Here is a 15,964-nt window from a genome sequence, read left to right as displayed (position 1 = left end):
TTATTTATCTTGCTCCTTTGCACCCCAGTATCTCTACTTGCACATTCATCTTCTGCACATCTATCACTCCAATGTTTAATTGGTATATTGTAATTACTTCGCCACCATGGCCTATGTATTGCCTTACCTCCCTTATCTTACCTCATTTGCACACACTGTATATAGACTTTTCCTACTGTATTATTGACTGTATCTCAACTACCTGGTTAAATAAAGGTGAAATAAAAAAAATTAAAAATTAAAAGGAACTCACTTCTAATCAGCTTATAGTCTCCATCTAGTGGCCAAGAGTATGAAGTGCACTGGTTTATGTATGGTATGTGAACGCTGACATGAACATGGACCTCAAAGTAATATAATACATTTACCTCAATATAAATGGTATTCAAAGAAAAATAAACATCTGTATGACAACTTCTAACATTTACTTTTATTGTAAAGGTGATATATTCCAAAATATTAATATGTTAGAGGAGCAGAGGAAAAAGAGACGTAAAGACACGTAAAAAACATCTACACAAGACTTTGGTAAGACTCTCGGGTGATATTCTTATCAAAAAATCCACAGCAAAAAAACAAACAAAAAAAATGTATCTTATAATAACAATGCACAAAATCATAGAGATTTCCATTGCGGTGTGTCTACATGAACAGTAGTACAGCTGAGTAAAAAGTCATACAGGAGATTTCTTGATCCTAGAAACATCTTTTTTTTCTGAAGGATTATAAAATGCTGGAATGGCTGGGTAACTGTGCTTTAAGTTCTGGGATAATATACACTACCAAAGAGGATACTACAGGATATAGCCTAACAGTACTATCTCTTATTAAATCAATTGGTGTTTTCAACATTATCATTATTCAAGAATATTATACCACAACAAGTTTACAGTAATTTTGCAGAAGAATCCTATATGTAACAGAGCTAGTTAATTTATGAACAGAGGAAAATCAGTCAGGTTCATCAGATGCTAGGCATTATTTTGGGAAGCCAAGATCCTCTCTCGAAATGGCTGTTTGTTTTAGGCTCGAGAAGAGACCAAGGGAATTCCTTCCTTCCTCCTTGTAAAATAACACATGACCTTTGACCTTGAAGGATGGGTAATTTCAGAATTTTCTAAACTCTTTCCAAACTCTGACTAGATAGAGGTGTATACAGAACCAGTGTACCTTCCCCAATCTAGAATATTCAGACTCAGCCCTGGATTAAACCAAGAGAGATTAAGGTCCATGCCAGTCCAAAACAGAGTGCATTGGGTCATTGAGTGACACTATGCCACCTCACTCTCCGTCCCATAACCAAGTTGCCCATAGGCACAGATCTAGGATCAGCTTACAATCCCCAAACCTAACCTGAACTGTCAGAGGGGAAAACAACTGACCTCACACCAGTGTTTATGGGCAACCTCCACCCACTCCGTACCCATCCCATCCCGTCCCGCCCAACTTGGTCCATCTAGCAGGGGTGCACGTTACACGCTCGGATCTCCTTCCTGTCCTTGCAGCTGGGGAGCTGGGCACTCTTAAGCCTCCTCTTGGCTGTCATGAGCCGCTCCTGAATCCCCCCGCCACACAGCTTGGTACAGTCCGTCCAGCTGGACCATGGCCTCATCTTACAGCCTGACCAGAGAGAAAGAGAACGAGAGAGAAGGCATGGAGAAAGACATTTTATACATTTTCATGGACATTTGTTCCTTGTTAAAGAATAGCAATGATCATATTGAAGATAATGACTATCAAAACTGACTGTGATTTAGTTTTCTATGAGTACATTTACATGCACACTAATAATGGAATATTAAACTGATCATGGCAGTAGGTAGATTATACAATAGTCAGGTAAACACATTACTCTGCTTATCTTAATCGGGGGAAAGTCAAAGAAGTACGCATACGCCGATTAAAACATCTGGTTTTCTGAGCAATTGTTTTGTTAATTATTAGGACATGTAAACACCTTAATCGGCGTGCCAGCGGTGTATTTGATCTGTGAATGTGATAGCACCAGCCGAGTGAGCCTCCCTCTTTAGAGCGAGTAAAGTGTGTTCGGAACAACTGAATGTACGTGTCTTAGAAGTAGTTTTCACAAACAAACTTTATATGTCCCAACTCAGAATCAAATATGCTTCCCAACAATAACATGTTCGCTGTGGTAAATCTTTTACCATTGAAGATTTTCTACACATATCAGGGTGCCATCAGGTAGCCTGATTTCAGATGTGTCCATGTAAACAGAATTAATAGGGAAAATCTTCATGCCAAGCATGTAAACGTTTTAATCAAACTATTATATTAATCTGACTATCCACAATAATCACATTATTGTGTGCATGTATCCACACTCTATGATTTAGCTTGCTATGATTTGTGATGACAGTGATGATGATTACATCGTTGATGATTATGCAAATGATAATGACTATAACACTGCTGCTGACAATGGTTAAGGTGGTGATAATGAGTCCCACCAACCTGGGTGTTCAGCGGTCGACGTGGTCTCCTCCCCCTGTCGACCCCCCTGTTTGCTCCTCCTCTTCTCCCTCGCCTCCTTGCGTCGTTTCTTCTCGTCGCTGTTGACCTGTCCCTGGCCACCGCCGCGGTTACACTTCCTGATCTTACACTTCTTCCTCTGTACAGTCTCTGGACACGAGTCCCCTCCGAACTGAGGCTCCAGCTTCACCATGCGTGTCCTGATCATGTGACCTTTACCACAGGATTTGTTACACTCAGACCACTCCGTCCACTCTGACACCATACAGTCTGTCGCTGTAAAGAGAGAGAGAGAGAGAGAGAGAGAGAGCGAGCGAGAGAGAGAGAGAGAGAGAGATGGAGAGGAGTGAGAGAGAGCGATGGAGAGGAGAGAGAAAGGGGGGATAGAGAGCGAGAGAGAGAGACAGAAGAGAGGGGGATGGGAGATAATGAAGAGGGGGACAGGGTGGAGTAAGAAAGGTGAAGAGTTAATATGGGAAGAAAGCTTGAAGATACACGTCATGACTTTGCATTAGTGTTCCTTGTTCTAAACATAACACAATATGAATCCCCTGGAAACAAATTCTCTGACTTATGTCCATAACGAGAACATTCTTACGAACTGTAAGGATGATTAGGGCTGCCCAGAATAATACGGCCAGCTTTATACCCTCACTAAGACTGAAGGAAGGCCAGTTAACAAGCTTTTTCACCGCAATACAATGACATGTCTGCCAAAGTTAAAGCTGGTTATTTCTGCCTTTTAATCCCATTCTTCACAATACAGCCCTTAAATTAGCTCCCTCATTTTCTAGGGAACAGAAGAAAGGAGAGGAGAAAGAGAGTATTTTCCTATGGTAATGTGTCTGCCAGTCTCGTACCTGACTAGAATATATATATAACCTATTAAGTCAGGCTTAAATGTGAGAGCACATGGGCACTTCTGGGTTCCAATGTTCCCTCTCATATAAACCTGCTAATACCCCACCAGGGTATTCTCATGATAACCCTATCTGGGAGAGTTTGGGCTGGAGATGAGACTATGGGCACCCCTAACGCAGATGTCAAACAGATGTGAACACACTAACAAGCCAAGTGTGTTTTAAGTGTGTTTGTGGTGTGTGTGTGCATGTGGATATGATAGAGAGTGTATTATAAGCAGACGGATGCTCGGTTGCACAATGAAGATACTAATCAGCATTATTATGAATTACACATGTGCAGTACTGTTTCAGTTGGTGTGTCCACACATGAAGAAAGTAGATTCACTCCAATGTGTGTGTGCGTGTGTGTGAATGTTCCTTACGACACTCTGGCAGCATGCACTTCTCCACCTGCTCCAGGTCCTCTGTACACTCTCCCAGCTCCACAGGAGACTTGAGCACGCGCTGCCTCGTCCGCATGCCCTTCCCACACGTCACACTGCAGTCACTCCAGTCAGACCACGGAGACAGCATACAGGGGATGGTGTCTGTGCACACAGGACACACACAACATCAGTGTCTATCTGATTTCATCTGGTTGGCATTTGTTGTGGTGTGTGAGTGTTAGTGTGGGTGTACGTTTGTACAAGTGTTCATGTGTGTGTGCAGATGAGCGTGTGTGTGCATGTGTGTGTTTGTTTGTATAAGCTTGCATATGCTTATCTGTGTGTGACTGTGTGTGTGTGTGTGTGTGTTTGTATAAGCCTGCATATGCTTATGTGTGTGTGTGTGTGTGTGTGTGTGTGTGTGTGTGTGTGTGTGTGTGTGTGTGTGTGTGTGTGTGTGTGTGTGTGTGTGTGTGTGCGTGCGGGAGTGTGTGTGTGTTACTCACGACACTCTGGCATCATGCACTTCTCCACCTCCAGCACCTCAGCCCCACAGATGGAGCCGTCTGGGGGAGGCATCTTCACCATGCGTTCCCTTCTCTTCATGCCCAGCCCACAGGTGGCACTGCAGGAGTCCCACTCACCCCACTCTGTCACCAGACAACTGTTGAGTGCTGAAGAGAGGGGGGATCAGAGGGGAAAAGGCGGAGAGGGGGAAGGGAAGAGGAGGAGGGAATGAGAAAGGGAGAGGGAAGAGGAGGGGGGGTGGGGGAGAGGAAGAGAGGGGGAGTGGGTGTGTTCAATGGGAGAGACAGAACTTAATCCACATATGCATTACTTTGTCCTGTAATCACGCATAATTATACATCATCCTAATAGTTTGAACAGTACATTTGAATAATTTAGCAGATGCCCTTCCACTGAGAATTGATGCACACAATGAGCCTCATTTATCTACAGCATAGAAATACATAGATTTGTTTGTATGAAAAGCGCATACACAGATTAATCAAAAGTTTTCTATACCTCGGAAAATGTTTGTTTACCTGATTATAAACAAAAACGTTTAAATGCAGCGATGTTTGTGATAAATGACTTTGTGAACCATTGATTTCAGGGGTTAAAGCTACTCACTGCATTCCTCGTTCACAATACACTTCTCGTTCTCCTCAGTAGGCAAGGTACACACAGAGCCATCGTCAGGGAACTGCTTGACGTAGCGTTCCCGGGACCGCAGGCCCATCCCACATGACATGCTGCACGGAGACCAGGTGATCCACTCTGACATCGTGCAGGTGGACCCTTCTGGGAGGTCGGGGGCAAAGGGCAGAAGGTCACAGCCAGTTATGGCATTTGAGTTGCATTCAGGATTTTAATGTCCTTACAGTGTTAGTAGCTACATCACACTTTATATAATCAACCAGTGTATGATGCATCTACATTATAGGACCTCCTGTTAGTCTCATTTATCATAATAAGACAATAGGAGACTATGAGCATCTATGTCAGCTCATGGCCATTAGAAGAGCTTGTACCAGTACACCTGTAACAGTGTTACCCAAGAGCTTGTACCAGTACGCCTGTACCCAAAGTGTTACCCAAGAGCGTGTACTAGTACGCCTGTACCCAAAGTGTTACCCAAGAGCGTGTACTAGTACGCCTGTACCCAAAGTGTTACCCAAGAGCTTTTACCAGTACGCCTGTACCCAAAGTGTTACCCAAGAGCGTGTACTAGTACGCCTGTACCCAAAGTGTTACCAAGAGCTTGTACCAGTACGCCTGTACCCACAGTGTTACTGAGAGCTTGTACCAGTACGCCTGTACCCACAGTGTTACCAAGAGCTTGTACCAGTACGCCTGTACCCACAGTGTTACCCAAGAGCTTGTACCAGTACGCCTGTACCCAAAGTGTTACCCAAGAGATTGTACCAGTACGCCTGTACCCAAAGTGTTACCCAAGAGCTTGTACCAGTACGCCTGTACCCAAAGTGTTACCCAAGAGATTGTACCAATACGCCTGTACCCACAGTGTTACCCAAGAGCTTTGAAAATGCATAAGCTGTGAACACATTTATGCAACAGACATGTTTCTCCTCATTAATAACAACCCCCTGCTGTTGTTGCATTATGTTCAGGTGGGAGGGAGGGAGGATAAGAGTCGTTCTGGGTGAGACTCACATGGATTTATATCTAAACCCTCCCTCTCCAGACTGAAAGACTCATTAAGCTCTGCTCAATAAAGAAGCTCATCATTAATAAGATGAGCAAATCATTAATGGATCATTAATAATAAGCAAAACATGAATAAGAGCCCAGAGTAAGAGCCCACGTGTGTGTGTGTGTGTGTGTGTGTGTGTGTTTGTGTGAGAGCCCATGCATACACACACTGATGCATACACACACACACACACACACACACACACACACACACACACACACACACACATACACACACACACACAAGCCTATTTTATTATTCATTAGTCTTTCACTGCAAGCAGCAAAGACGTGACGCCGCTGTGTGTATTCTCATAACTTGTTATGTGTCTTTTAATAAAGCCTTAGTATCCACTGTGGCCTCCCAGCAGCTTTAGCCCATTACACATTTTATAGGCTTGTCTCAGAAACACAGTGTCCCTCTCACCTCTATGCTGCTACAACTTTATTGGCTGAGCTACAAACGAGCTGGGGGCTTTATCGATGACCCAACACCAATAAAGACCTGCAGTAAACCAGATTTTATCTTTCCCTGTTTTCTTTGCAAACCAGATTTTACCTTTCCCTGTCTTCTTTGCAATAACCTATGAAATGCTAACAAAGATGACGTCCACACTAATAAAGCTCCAAGAGCTTTATAAAGGGACTTGGTGGTCGGATGTTGAAGTTTGTTTTTAGATGGGTGTTTATACACCAAGACAGCAACAAGAAATACACATTTCCAGATTCTATCCTAGATTGTATTGTAGTATATCTGTTCATGTCAATATACATTTGTGTAACGGGGGTGGTTCATATCGGCTTTAGCTCAGGAGGCTAACACAGTCTTGTAAATCTCAGGTTAACCTTTGTTCGAAACCCCGCCATGTCTCATGAGCTGCCTAGTACATCCAACATACTGACCCTCGTCGCTGCAGCCGGGCCCCATGCAGGGCTCAAAGTCCTGGGTGTGAGGACAGGGTACACTGAGGTCCAACTGGGCCTTCAGCATCCTCTGTCTCATCCTCTTGCCCTTGTCACAGGTGGCTGAGCTGCAGGCTGACCAGGGAGACCAGTTGGAGTAGATACACGTCTCTGGAGTGTCGTCTGAAGGGAGGGAAAGTGGGAACGAGAGAGAGAGAGAGCAAGACAGAGAGAGGGAGGGAGGGGGGAGAAAGGGTGGCAGAGGAGGGGAGGGTTTAGAGGAAGAGAGAGAGAGAGAGAGAGAGAGAGAGAGAGAGAGAGAGAGGAGAAAGACATCCATCAAATGAAGGGCATAAACACAAACGTTCAAAGTCATAACTAGTTATGTTTTTCCTCAGGTGTGTGTTGAGTGCCTAAGCCCCTCCTCACTAAGTAATGTGCTATTGAAACACTGATCTGACTCAAATCAAATCAAACACGTATGTCCCTGGGACATGTTAAGGATCGACAATTCACTTGGAAGAATCTCAACTGCAGCAGTATTGATTTATTGAAAATGCCACTACTGATCAAATCTGCTTATGATTCCATCTGTGCAGCTTTCCCATGAGAGAGAGAGAAATAAAAGGCAACATGGAGGACGATTATGCTGAGCTGGGTTAACTAATTCTACTGTTTCTCAAGCTCTGGTTCTAATCTCCCACGCCTGGAGATGGGAAGAGGGAGAAAGAGAGAGAGAGAGAGAGAGAGAGAGAGAGAGGGAGAGAGAGAGAGAGACATGCCTTTCTCCTCTCTCTTGCTTATCGCTCCTCTATTACAACCTTTGTTGGCAGAGTTGGGGAGATACAGGGACACAGAGGGGAGAGAGAGATAAAGAGAGACACAGACCTTCTTCTTTCTCCTCCTGGGCGATATCAGCCACAATGTCGTCCACGTTATCAGGCACGATGTTGCACTGCTCTCCCTGCGGACAGAGAAACACAGGCCTGCGTTGTGGAATACATACCACTCTGTTGTGATAAGATCCTCCGTTTGCCTCTGGCGGCTATCAGACAGAGAAGGGGGTAAACAGGGAGGTCAGCTGATGCATCCTCTCACCTTTGCTGGAGCTCACAGATACACACACGTTGTCGCTATCTAGCTAGCGTATTTAGTTATCTGTCTTTCTAGCGAACGGGGAGGTGATATGGGGACATGCTGATAATGGCATTCAGCTGTCATAACAACAGAGGTCCGCTTAGGGCAAGTGACAAACGATCAGAGTGATAGGGTGTGTGTGTGGGGCTGGGGGCGTTGCTGTGTGTGTGCGATTGTGCGTGCGTGCACGTGTGTGCTTGTACCTGCATGCTTCAGTGTGTGAGGATCAATAGATTGACAAAGGCTATAATAGAGTAGATGGAGAGATTCCAGTTGAGTCTACCAGGCTGGATGCTGTGTAAATGCTATAGTCCACTGACATTTACATCACTGTTCAACACCTGTTCTCTTCAAACTGCACCTATACAACTAACATCTATATCTACAGCTGTATTGACCCACAACATCTACAGTTAGACACTGGAACAATGCAGAGGGATTTAAAATAAAGTTACTTTCTTCTCAGACTGAAAATATCTCTCTTCCTCTCAGTGTTTGAAGATTTGAAGTTGACATTTCTAGTTCAATACACCAATATGTTCCATTGTGCTGTTTACCTTCTCATTTCAAATCGTATACCGAAACAACGTTATGAACACAGCCAGATAATCAAACGTTTGTAACCGCTTCGAGATCTTAGAGCCAACCTCAAACATTCCTTGACAGTCATGAAATCAGGTTGTGTTGGTGACAGCTGGAGGGAAAGAACAAGAGGAGTGAGTAGAGTGTGAGACAGAAAGAGGATGGAAATAGGAAGTGAAGTGAGCAAAGAAAGAGGATCGAGGCAACAAAAGTGGGAGAGATTTAGCAGCAAAAGGAACGGAAAGAGTGGAGAGAGATGATTGGATGAACAGACCTTTCGGGCGATGCGCTCCACTACTACCCTGGCCACGGGGGTGATGGCGCCCCCCTCAGGGTCGTAGAAGGGGCTCTGGGGGTGGTCCAGGCTAGTCAGGGGGCGGATCTTCTCCTGAGGGACTGTGGGCTTGTTGGGAGACTGGAGGTCAGAACACACACACATATGAAGAGTCAACATAGATACATGACTGTGCTTTTCATGTCAATATGTGTTCCATTGTAGTATTGAGGAACAGTGTCATGATATCAGTGATAAAATATGTATTTGCAGATAACCTTGAAAGGTTGCAATTGGTCTCTTCATGTGCAATATGGAGGTATACAACACGTCTATAATATAGTCTTGTCCCAGCACAAATAACATACGGCCTCCTAAGACTGGCAAACCTAGATTATACTAGTCACAAAGCCACATCCACTAAAACAACATGAATCCATAGATCTGGGTCAGGGACACTGTGGGTTATGGGGTTATGTGGTGAAACTGTTGTCATTAGTCTGCAGCAAACGTCTGCTAGCCAGGGGCTAACACAGCAAACACAGCCACATGGCTTCTGAAGGCACAACACTGGAAAACAAGCCATCCACTAGCCATCCATTAGTCTGAACATAAAGGGTTGACATGTAACTTCGTAAAGTGCTGTTGTGTTATGGTGATCAAAATCTTTCACACCTGTGAACTTCTGATATGTTATGTGTCAGGCATAACCCTCCATTACAATGTATAGAATGTGGTTGCTACATCACTACATACATCCTACTGTTTCACACCAGTGGAGAGCAGAGTCACACAGTGAGAGAGAACACCACAGGAGGTTACCAGGAGCTGTTTTAACAACTCCAAACGTCAACTTCAGGCTTCCTGAAACAACAGAGACCACTAAAATATATAGACACCGTTCAATAATAAAACACTCTACAACCTCATTTCATAACTCTTGACCGGTTCTTACACAACTTGTTCTTTCTTCCACCCAAGTACACTGTAAGTATGTCTGAGGCTCCAGACATTTGATATGAGTAAGGTCATTGGTGGGGCGATGCCAAATCAAACAGGGGAGTAACAGTTCAACAGGTTCGTCTGTGAACTCCCAGGGATCAGCCAAAGGTCTATCTGTGATCTCACACAGCACAGTCATAGACTCTCCTCAACCAGTCTGCCCATACGGAAAAAAAAAAATATTGACATATATACAGAGTGTACAAAACATTAGGAACACCTGCTCTTCCATGACAGACTGACCAGGTGAATCTAGGTGAAAGCTATAGCACCTTATTGATGTCACTTAAATCCACTTCAATCAGTGTAGATGAAGGGGAGGAAACAGGTTAAAGAAGGATTTTTAAGCCTTGAGACAATTGAGACATGGATTGTGTCATGACGTTGGCCTGTGGGTAAGGTTTATGACCCCCATAAATACCTTTCTCCCTTCCCCTCTCTCTCTGACTCTACTGAAGGACTTTTGAATAGCCTTTGTTAAATATAGAGAGTCTGGGAACATCAAACAAGTGGGGGGAAAGGAACCATATTTTGGTAATAGAACCAGTTGGAAATATGCGTTGGTACTTAATGAGTATGGATGTCAGTTCGGTTGTCATCTGAGACATTATGACTGATGACAGGACGACATAAACTGTACCTGGGAAAGTCTACACATTCTAGTTATCAGATTCACATGGAATTGTTGTGCAATTTAAATTTTTGATATTGAAACTGTTTGTTAGGAGTTTAAATGTAATTTTAGCTTCCAAATGAGAGAATTGGGTTTTCATAAGGAAAGAGCCCTGACCAATCAGTGCCCCCCCCCTGTGAAGAGACAGGGGTTATAAACGATGAAACACACCCTTCTCCCCTCGCCACTATATAAGTCAGTGACGAAAACGTAATCAGTCTGTTCCGGGTACGTGAGGTCTGCAGCCTCTGCGTTAAAAGGACTCACATGTCAAGTACAGAACTAAGCCAACCTCGGCGTGAGCTTTGGTTGCGAATGGTATGAACTTTGAACCCTTATTCACTACAGAAGTGATACTTCCTAGCCGTTGAGTTAGCAGCGGCCGCTGTAGACGTGGGCTAGGAAAGGACGGACGACGGATCCAATCTAACACACAACGAAGATACTACAACGTATCCAATTTACCACCAGTGACATTCTTCCGAGGACAGGAAGATCTCTGTTGGCCAACACGGCCAGCATCTATGACCAACCTACCGAAGCGCAGCTCAGAGTAAATATTTATTGCATTTTCCTTTTCCAAATGGGCGGTAATTTAGAATTTATAAGATTCTGTATTTACGATAGCAAAGCTGTTTCTGTGTTCCTCAGTCTTCCCGCTCTTTCATTCAAGCCCAACCCCCTTTCTTTGTGTAACAAGCCACCATGCCGGTTTAGCCCACTAGGGCACATTTTCCTATAATTTCCTTGTAACCATATCTGTTTGTTTATGCATTTCTGTGAATTATTTAGTTTAGTAAATAAATGATTTTAAGACAATTGATGTATGGATGACTCATAGTGAAGACTGGGTTCGTGCAGATAACCAACAATTTACGACGTTTGGAATGAGACTAACGTGAGGTAAACTAACACATCATTAATGAGGAGACGAATCGATCAGATATTATAATATCTGAAAGTTATATTAGGAAAATTATAACTTTGTAATCTGAATATTTTCCTTGGTGCCCCGACCTTCTAGTTAATTACAGTTACACAATTAATCAGTTTAATCGCATAATAATAATTACAGAGTTATTCCCACGGGGGACCAGTACGGGAAAAAATAAATAATAATGTATGAAATGTATGCATTCACTACTGTAAGTCGCTCTGGATAAGAGCGTCTGCTAAATGACTAAAATGTAAATGTAAATTTGATAAACATGTCTTCAGTTTAATGATGCCAAAGACACGCCAATTGTGTATGTGTACCATTCAGAAGGTGAATGGGCAAGACAAAATATTTAAGTGCCTTTGAACGGGGTATGGTAGTAGGTGCCAGGCACTTGTAGAGTCCATGCCCTGATGAATTGATGCAGTTCTGAGGGCAAAAGGGGGTGCAACTCAATATTAGAAAGGTGTTCCTAATGTTTTATACACTCAGTGTATTGCAATATTATTTGTGACAATATCTTAATATTATTTATGTGTTAGTCGGCTGTACATGCACCAAAATCCCAGTATTTCTCCATCAAAGTTTGTTCTCCATCTTCTTTTTAAATACTGAATTAATTTGTTTTCAGCACTTTTATTTCCATGACTGATCAAAAGTCGTTTTCTCATGGCTCTCTCTTGTCCCTCTGCAGCAGACATATTTTTGGAACATCGCATTGCAGTATCGAATAGTAATACATATAGATTCATGAGAATCGCAATAGATATCATATCGGCACCTAAGTATCGTGATAATATGGTATCGTGAGGTCCCTGGGAACTCCCAGCCCTATAAGAACGTGTGATTTTATACAGTAGGTAGTGTGAGTGATGTGTGATGTCTGGGGCTTGTGAATATTAGAGCGTGTAGTGGTGACATTTTGAGGGGTTCATTGACCTCATAGGTGACCCCGTTGTCAGTGCCTGCATCCCAGGGGATCATATCTTGGACAACCCTCTGGGCCCAACCACACTCCTTGGTGCAGAGGTCCTCTGCAGACAGCCCCACGTTCCAGTCAGGGCTGGGCCCCAGCATGGTGAGGAAGGACATCAGATGACGAGTACGGTCCACTGAGAACTCAGCCGACGGGGCAGCACGACTGGAGGACAGAGAGAAGGGACTATTTTGAAGAAAGTCACAATTGCAATAATTGTGATATGTGATGTTTTACCTACCTTTAGTTGATCAATGCACTGATTGCAAGTCACTCTGGATAAGGGTGCCTGTTAAATGACTAAATATGAAAAGTAGAAGAGAGAAGAGCGAGAGTAGACAGCGAGAGAAAGAGGAAGAGAGAGAGAGAGAGAGAGAGAGAGAGAGAGAGAGAAAGAGAGAGGAAGAGAGCGAGAGAGAGAACAGAAATACTGACTGAAGTCCCTAAACAGCATGAAAAAGAGAAAGAGTGATAGCAAGGAAAGGGAGATGAAGAACGAGGAAAGGATGAGAGCAGGGGTACTTAAGTCGACAGAGATGTAGAGAAGTTTCTTTGCTGCCTCAGGCATGCCCTGCGCATCCAGCTCACCCCCTACAACAGTTCAACACAGAGCTGCCAGCCAGAGGTAAAGAGTAATATCCACCCCTAAATACTTTACTGGTGGCAGAGAGCCATGAATATATACATGTGTGTGTGTGTGTGTGTATGTGTGTGTGTGTGTGTGTGTGTGTGTGTGTGTGTGTGTGTGTGTGTGTGTGTGGGGGTGGGTGCGCAACAGATAATGTTGTGATGAGCGATCACACACACCCAAAGAGAAGTGTGCGCTAGTTCACAGACAGTCACAAGCACAATAATGCACATGGCAGCACAAATGTCTGTTCAGAAATACTTTTTCCTAGTACCAAACCACCGCATTTCTAATGAACGTTTATCAGGGGTTGATAGATACCTCCCACCCTCCTACACCCTATCCCTCCTGCCACCCTGTCAATTACAAGTCGGCTTTGTGTTGGGTCCAATGTGGCTGTCAGAGATAAACCTAAGGCCTCCGAGACTGGCTGAGCTGAGCAAAGGGACGCGGTGACACGCGGTGAGGGGGAAGTGGGGACGGCTGGCAGCCTGCTGTGTGTTCCCAGAGGATTAGAGCTCTTACCCATGCTTAGAGGTGATTATTACTGTGTATGGGAGGACAAGTCAGGACTGGATAGGACAGGGCTGGACAGAACTGGACAGGACAGGGCTGAGGTGTGTGTGGTGATAGAAAATCTGACAGAACAGTAACAGGAGAATAGCAGGAGGGATAATTGTTTCAGGTGATAATTGAGCTTCCGTACAGTCTTAGAAGGTGCTATGTAGAACCATACAGTATATCATAACGCCTTTCATTGAGGGCCTAGTTATACCCTAACACTTATACCCTAACACAGTGGTGTCAGAAAACTCCTGGTTTACAGGCCACATCAGGCTTGCAAGTCACATTATGTTGGCTTGCAAAGTGATGTGCAATTCCTATTGGAATCCAGCCAGAGTTAGGATATCCAACAAGTGGAATTTTCTATCACCAGCAATCTGCATTGAGAATGACTGCCATGGTAGGGAAGATTGAAAATGTATACTACCTCAATGATCTACACTGGAACAGCCATCTCTATAATGGGTACAATAAGTCAAATTATTAACAAATTGGTTTAGTTTACAAAAATGAATGTTATTTATCTTTGTGTAGCATAACATGTATTAACCAATCAATGTACATGCAAAAACACATTAAAACAAACAATTCTGAAAATCACCATGCAATAGAGCATGCTGGGAAATATGATATACTCTATGGTTCTATATAGAACCCTTCTTTCCTTCCAAAGAACCCTTCTTGGCTTCCCAAAAATTATTCTTGCCTTCCAAAGAATCAAAAAAACCTTTCTTCCAAAAATTTTTTTTTTTTAGGATGTTAAAGGTTCTAAGTAGAACCCTTTGGCTTACAAATAACCTCTTTCTTCCTAAAAGTGTTCTTCAGATCAAAACAGTTCTTGGTAGAACCCTATCCCTCCGCAAAGAACCATTTTGGAACACTTTTTTGAGGAGTGTAGAGAGTGAGATATTGCTGCAGCTACTCTAGCTAAAATACTATAATCAAGAATTCCCAGAATAAACTTTCAAATGTTTATCCTTTAATCTGTTCAAGTCTAAGTACAGTGAACATCACTGTCCATCACCTATTGGGACAGTTGGATAGATGTCATGTAATGGGTATACGGTATATTTGATTCGACTCTCTCTCTACCTCCCTTTTTTCTTCTCTCTTCGGCGACTCTGACACTGTCCCTCCCTCCCTCCGTCCGTCCCACCACCCACATCCCCAGCAAACATGCTGTCTCTGAGTGACAAAGACAAACCTTTTAGCTCATTAAGGGCTGCGTTTTCATTGACAACCCCTTATTTCCCTGTCTGTCTGTCTGTCTGTCTGTCAGCACAGTGCTAATTAACTGGACGCCTCAGAGAGCTGGGGTAGTCCTGCTGTCTTTAGAAAGGGTCTGATGAGACGTATAGGGTGCTTTAAAAAGACGAGGGACTCACTACTGGACATCATGGAGGCACAGCCATTCCTGTTCTGAGAGAGATAGAGGGGTGTGTGTGATTGAGAGGGGGTCAGACAGAGCAGAACAAAGAGAGGAAGATGGAGAGAAAAAGAGGGGTGTAGGCTGTCTTCTGTGGGGACCGTCTGAGCACATTAAGACTCTGGAGAGTGTGTGCGCATGCTTGCCTTCATGTTCGAACGTGTGTTTGAGAGAGGGATGGCTCTGTACTGTGACAGTGACAGAGAACACTGCCCAGCAACGAAGATTCCCACAGCAGATTGCTCTGTCTGTGTCACTAGCACATTGTGCGACACGTTGTTGTGTGTGTGTCAAATCAAATGTAATTTGTCACATACACAGTTGGCAGCAGGTATAAAAGGTGCTGTGAAATACTTGCATGCTCGCCCCTCAACATGGCATTACAATATCAAACAATATTAATCAGAGGTCAATGAAAACTAACAAGTCATTAGAGGAATGTAGTATGCATACTAACAAGACTGATATCTACACAATAGGATATACACTATTCATGTGCTATGTCAAGTATGACTATGTTACAAATATAAAGTGGATAGTGTCTTGGTCGCACAGTTGAATAAATAGTATATTATTGAACAGCTGTGTTAACTGTGTGTGTGTGTGTGCGCATGTGAGTGTACATGTGTGTTTGTGCTTGTGTGTAAGGGTTTATGTCTGGAGAGTCAATGCAGATAAGGTGCAGATATTCTCTGAGGTGAAAATAGTCTCTAAGGTGCAGGTGTGTGAGTGTCTGTGCCTGTGTGTGTGTCTCTTCACAGTCCCCGCTGTTCCATATGGTGTATTTTTATCTGTTTTTTTTAAATCTTATTCTACTGCTTGCATCAATTACCTAATGTGGAATAGAGTTTCATGTAGTCATGGCTC

General features: G+C 43.5%; 1 protein-coding gene across 2 annotated transcripts in view; it reads right to left on the bottom strand.

Moving 5' to 3' along the window:
- Window positions 1-408: 408 nt before the first annotated feature.
- Window positions 409-15,964, bottom strand: part of LOC115167143 (spondin-1) — a 140,364-nt gene continuing 124,808 nt past the window's right edge. The window contains exons 8-16 of one of the 2 annotated variants that reach the window (XM_029721269.1): window positions 12,443-12,665; window positions 8,892-9,032; window positions 7,787-7,862; window positions 6,899-7,081; window positions 4,913-5,083; window positions 4,285-4,452; window positions 3,776-3,940; window positions 2,473-2,766; window positions 409-1,620 (exon numbers count right to left, since the gene is read on the bottom strand). In XM_029721269.1, coding sequence (XP_029577129.1) covers window positions 1,457-1,620; window positions 2,473-2,766; window positions 3,776-3,940; window positions 4,285-4,452; window positions 4,913-5,083; window positions 6,899-7,081; window positions 7,787-7,862; window positions 8,892-9,032; window positions 12,443-12,665 — 1,585 coding nt within the window. In that variant the 3' untranslated portion in view covers window positions 409-1,456. The remainder of the gene's footprint in view (window positions 1,621-2,472; window positions 2,767-3,775; window positions 3,941-4,284; window positions 4,453-4,912; window positions 5,084-6,898; window positions 7,082-7,786; window positions 7,863-8,891; window positions 9,033-12,442; window positions 12,666-15,964) is intronic. The other variant, XM_029721271.1, reaches the window with a different exon arrangement.

Source organism: Salmo trutta, chromosome 29 (genome assembly GCF_901001165.1).
Source record: "Salmo trutta chromosome 29, fSalTru1.1, whole genome shotgun sequence".
NCBI lineage: Eukaryota > Metazoa > Chordata > Actinopteri > Salmoniformes > Salmonidae > Salmo > Salmo trutta.
The sequence above is the reverse complement of the archived record's forward strand: the minus strand, read 5'-3'. Positions and strand labels throughout refer to the sequence as shown.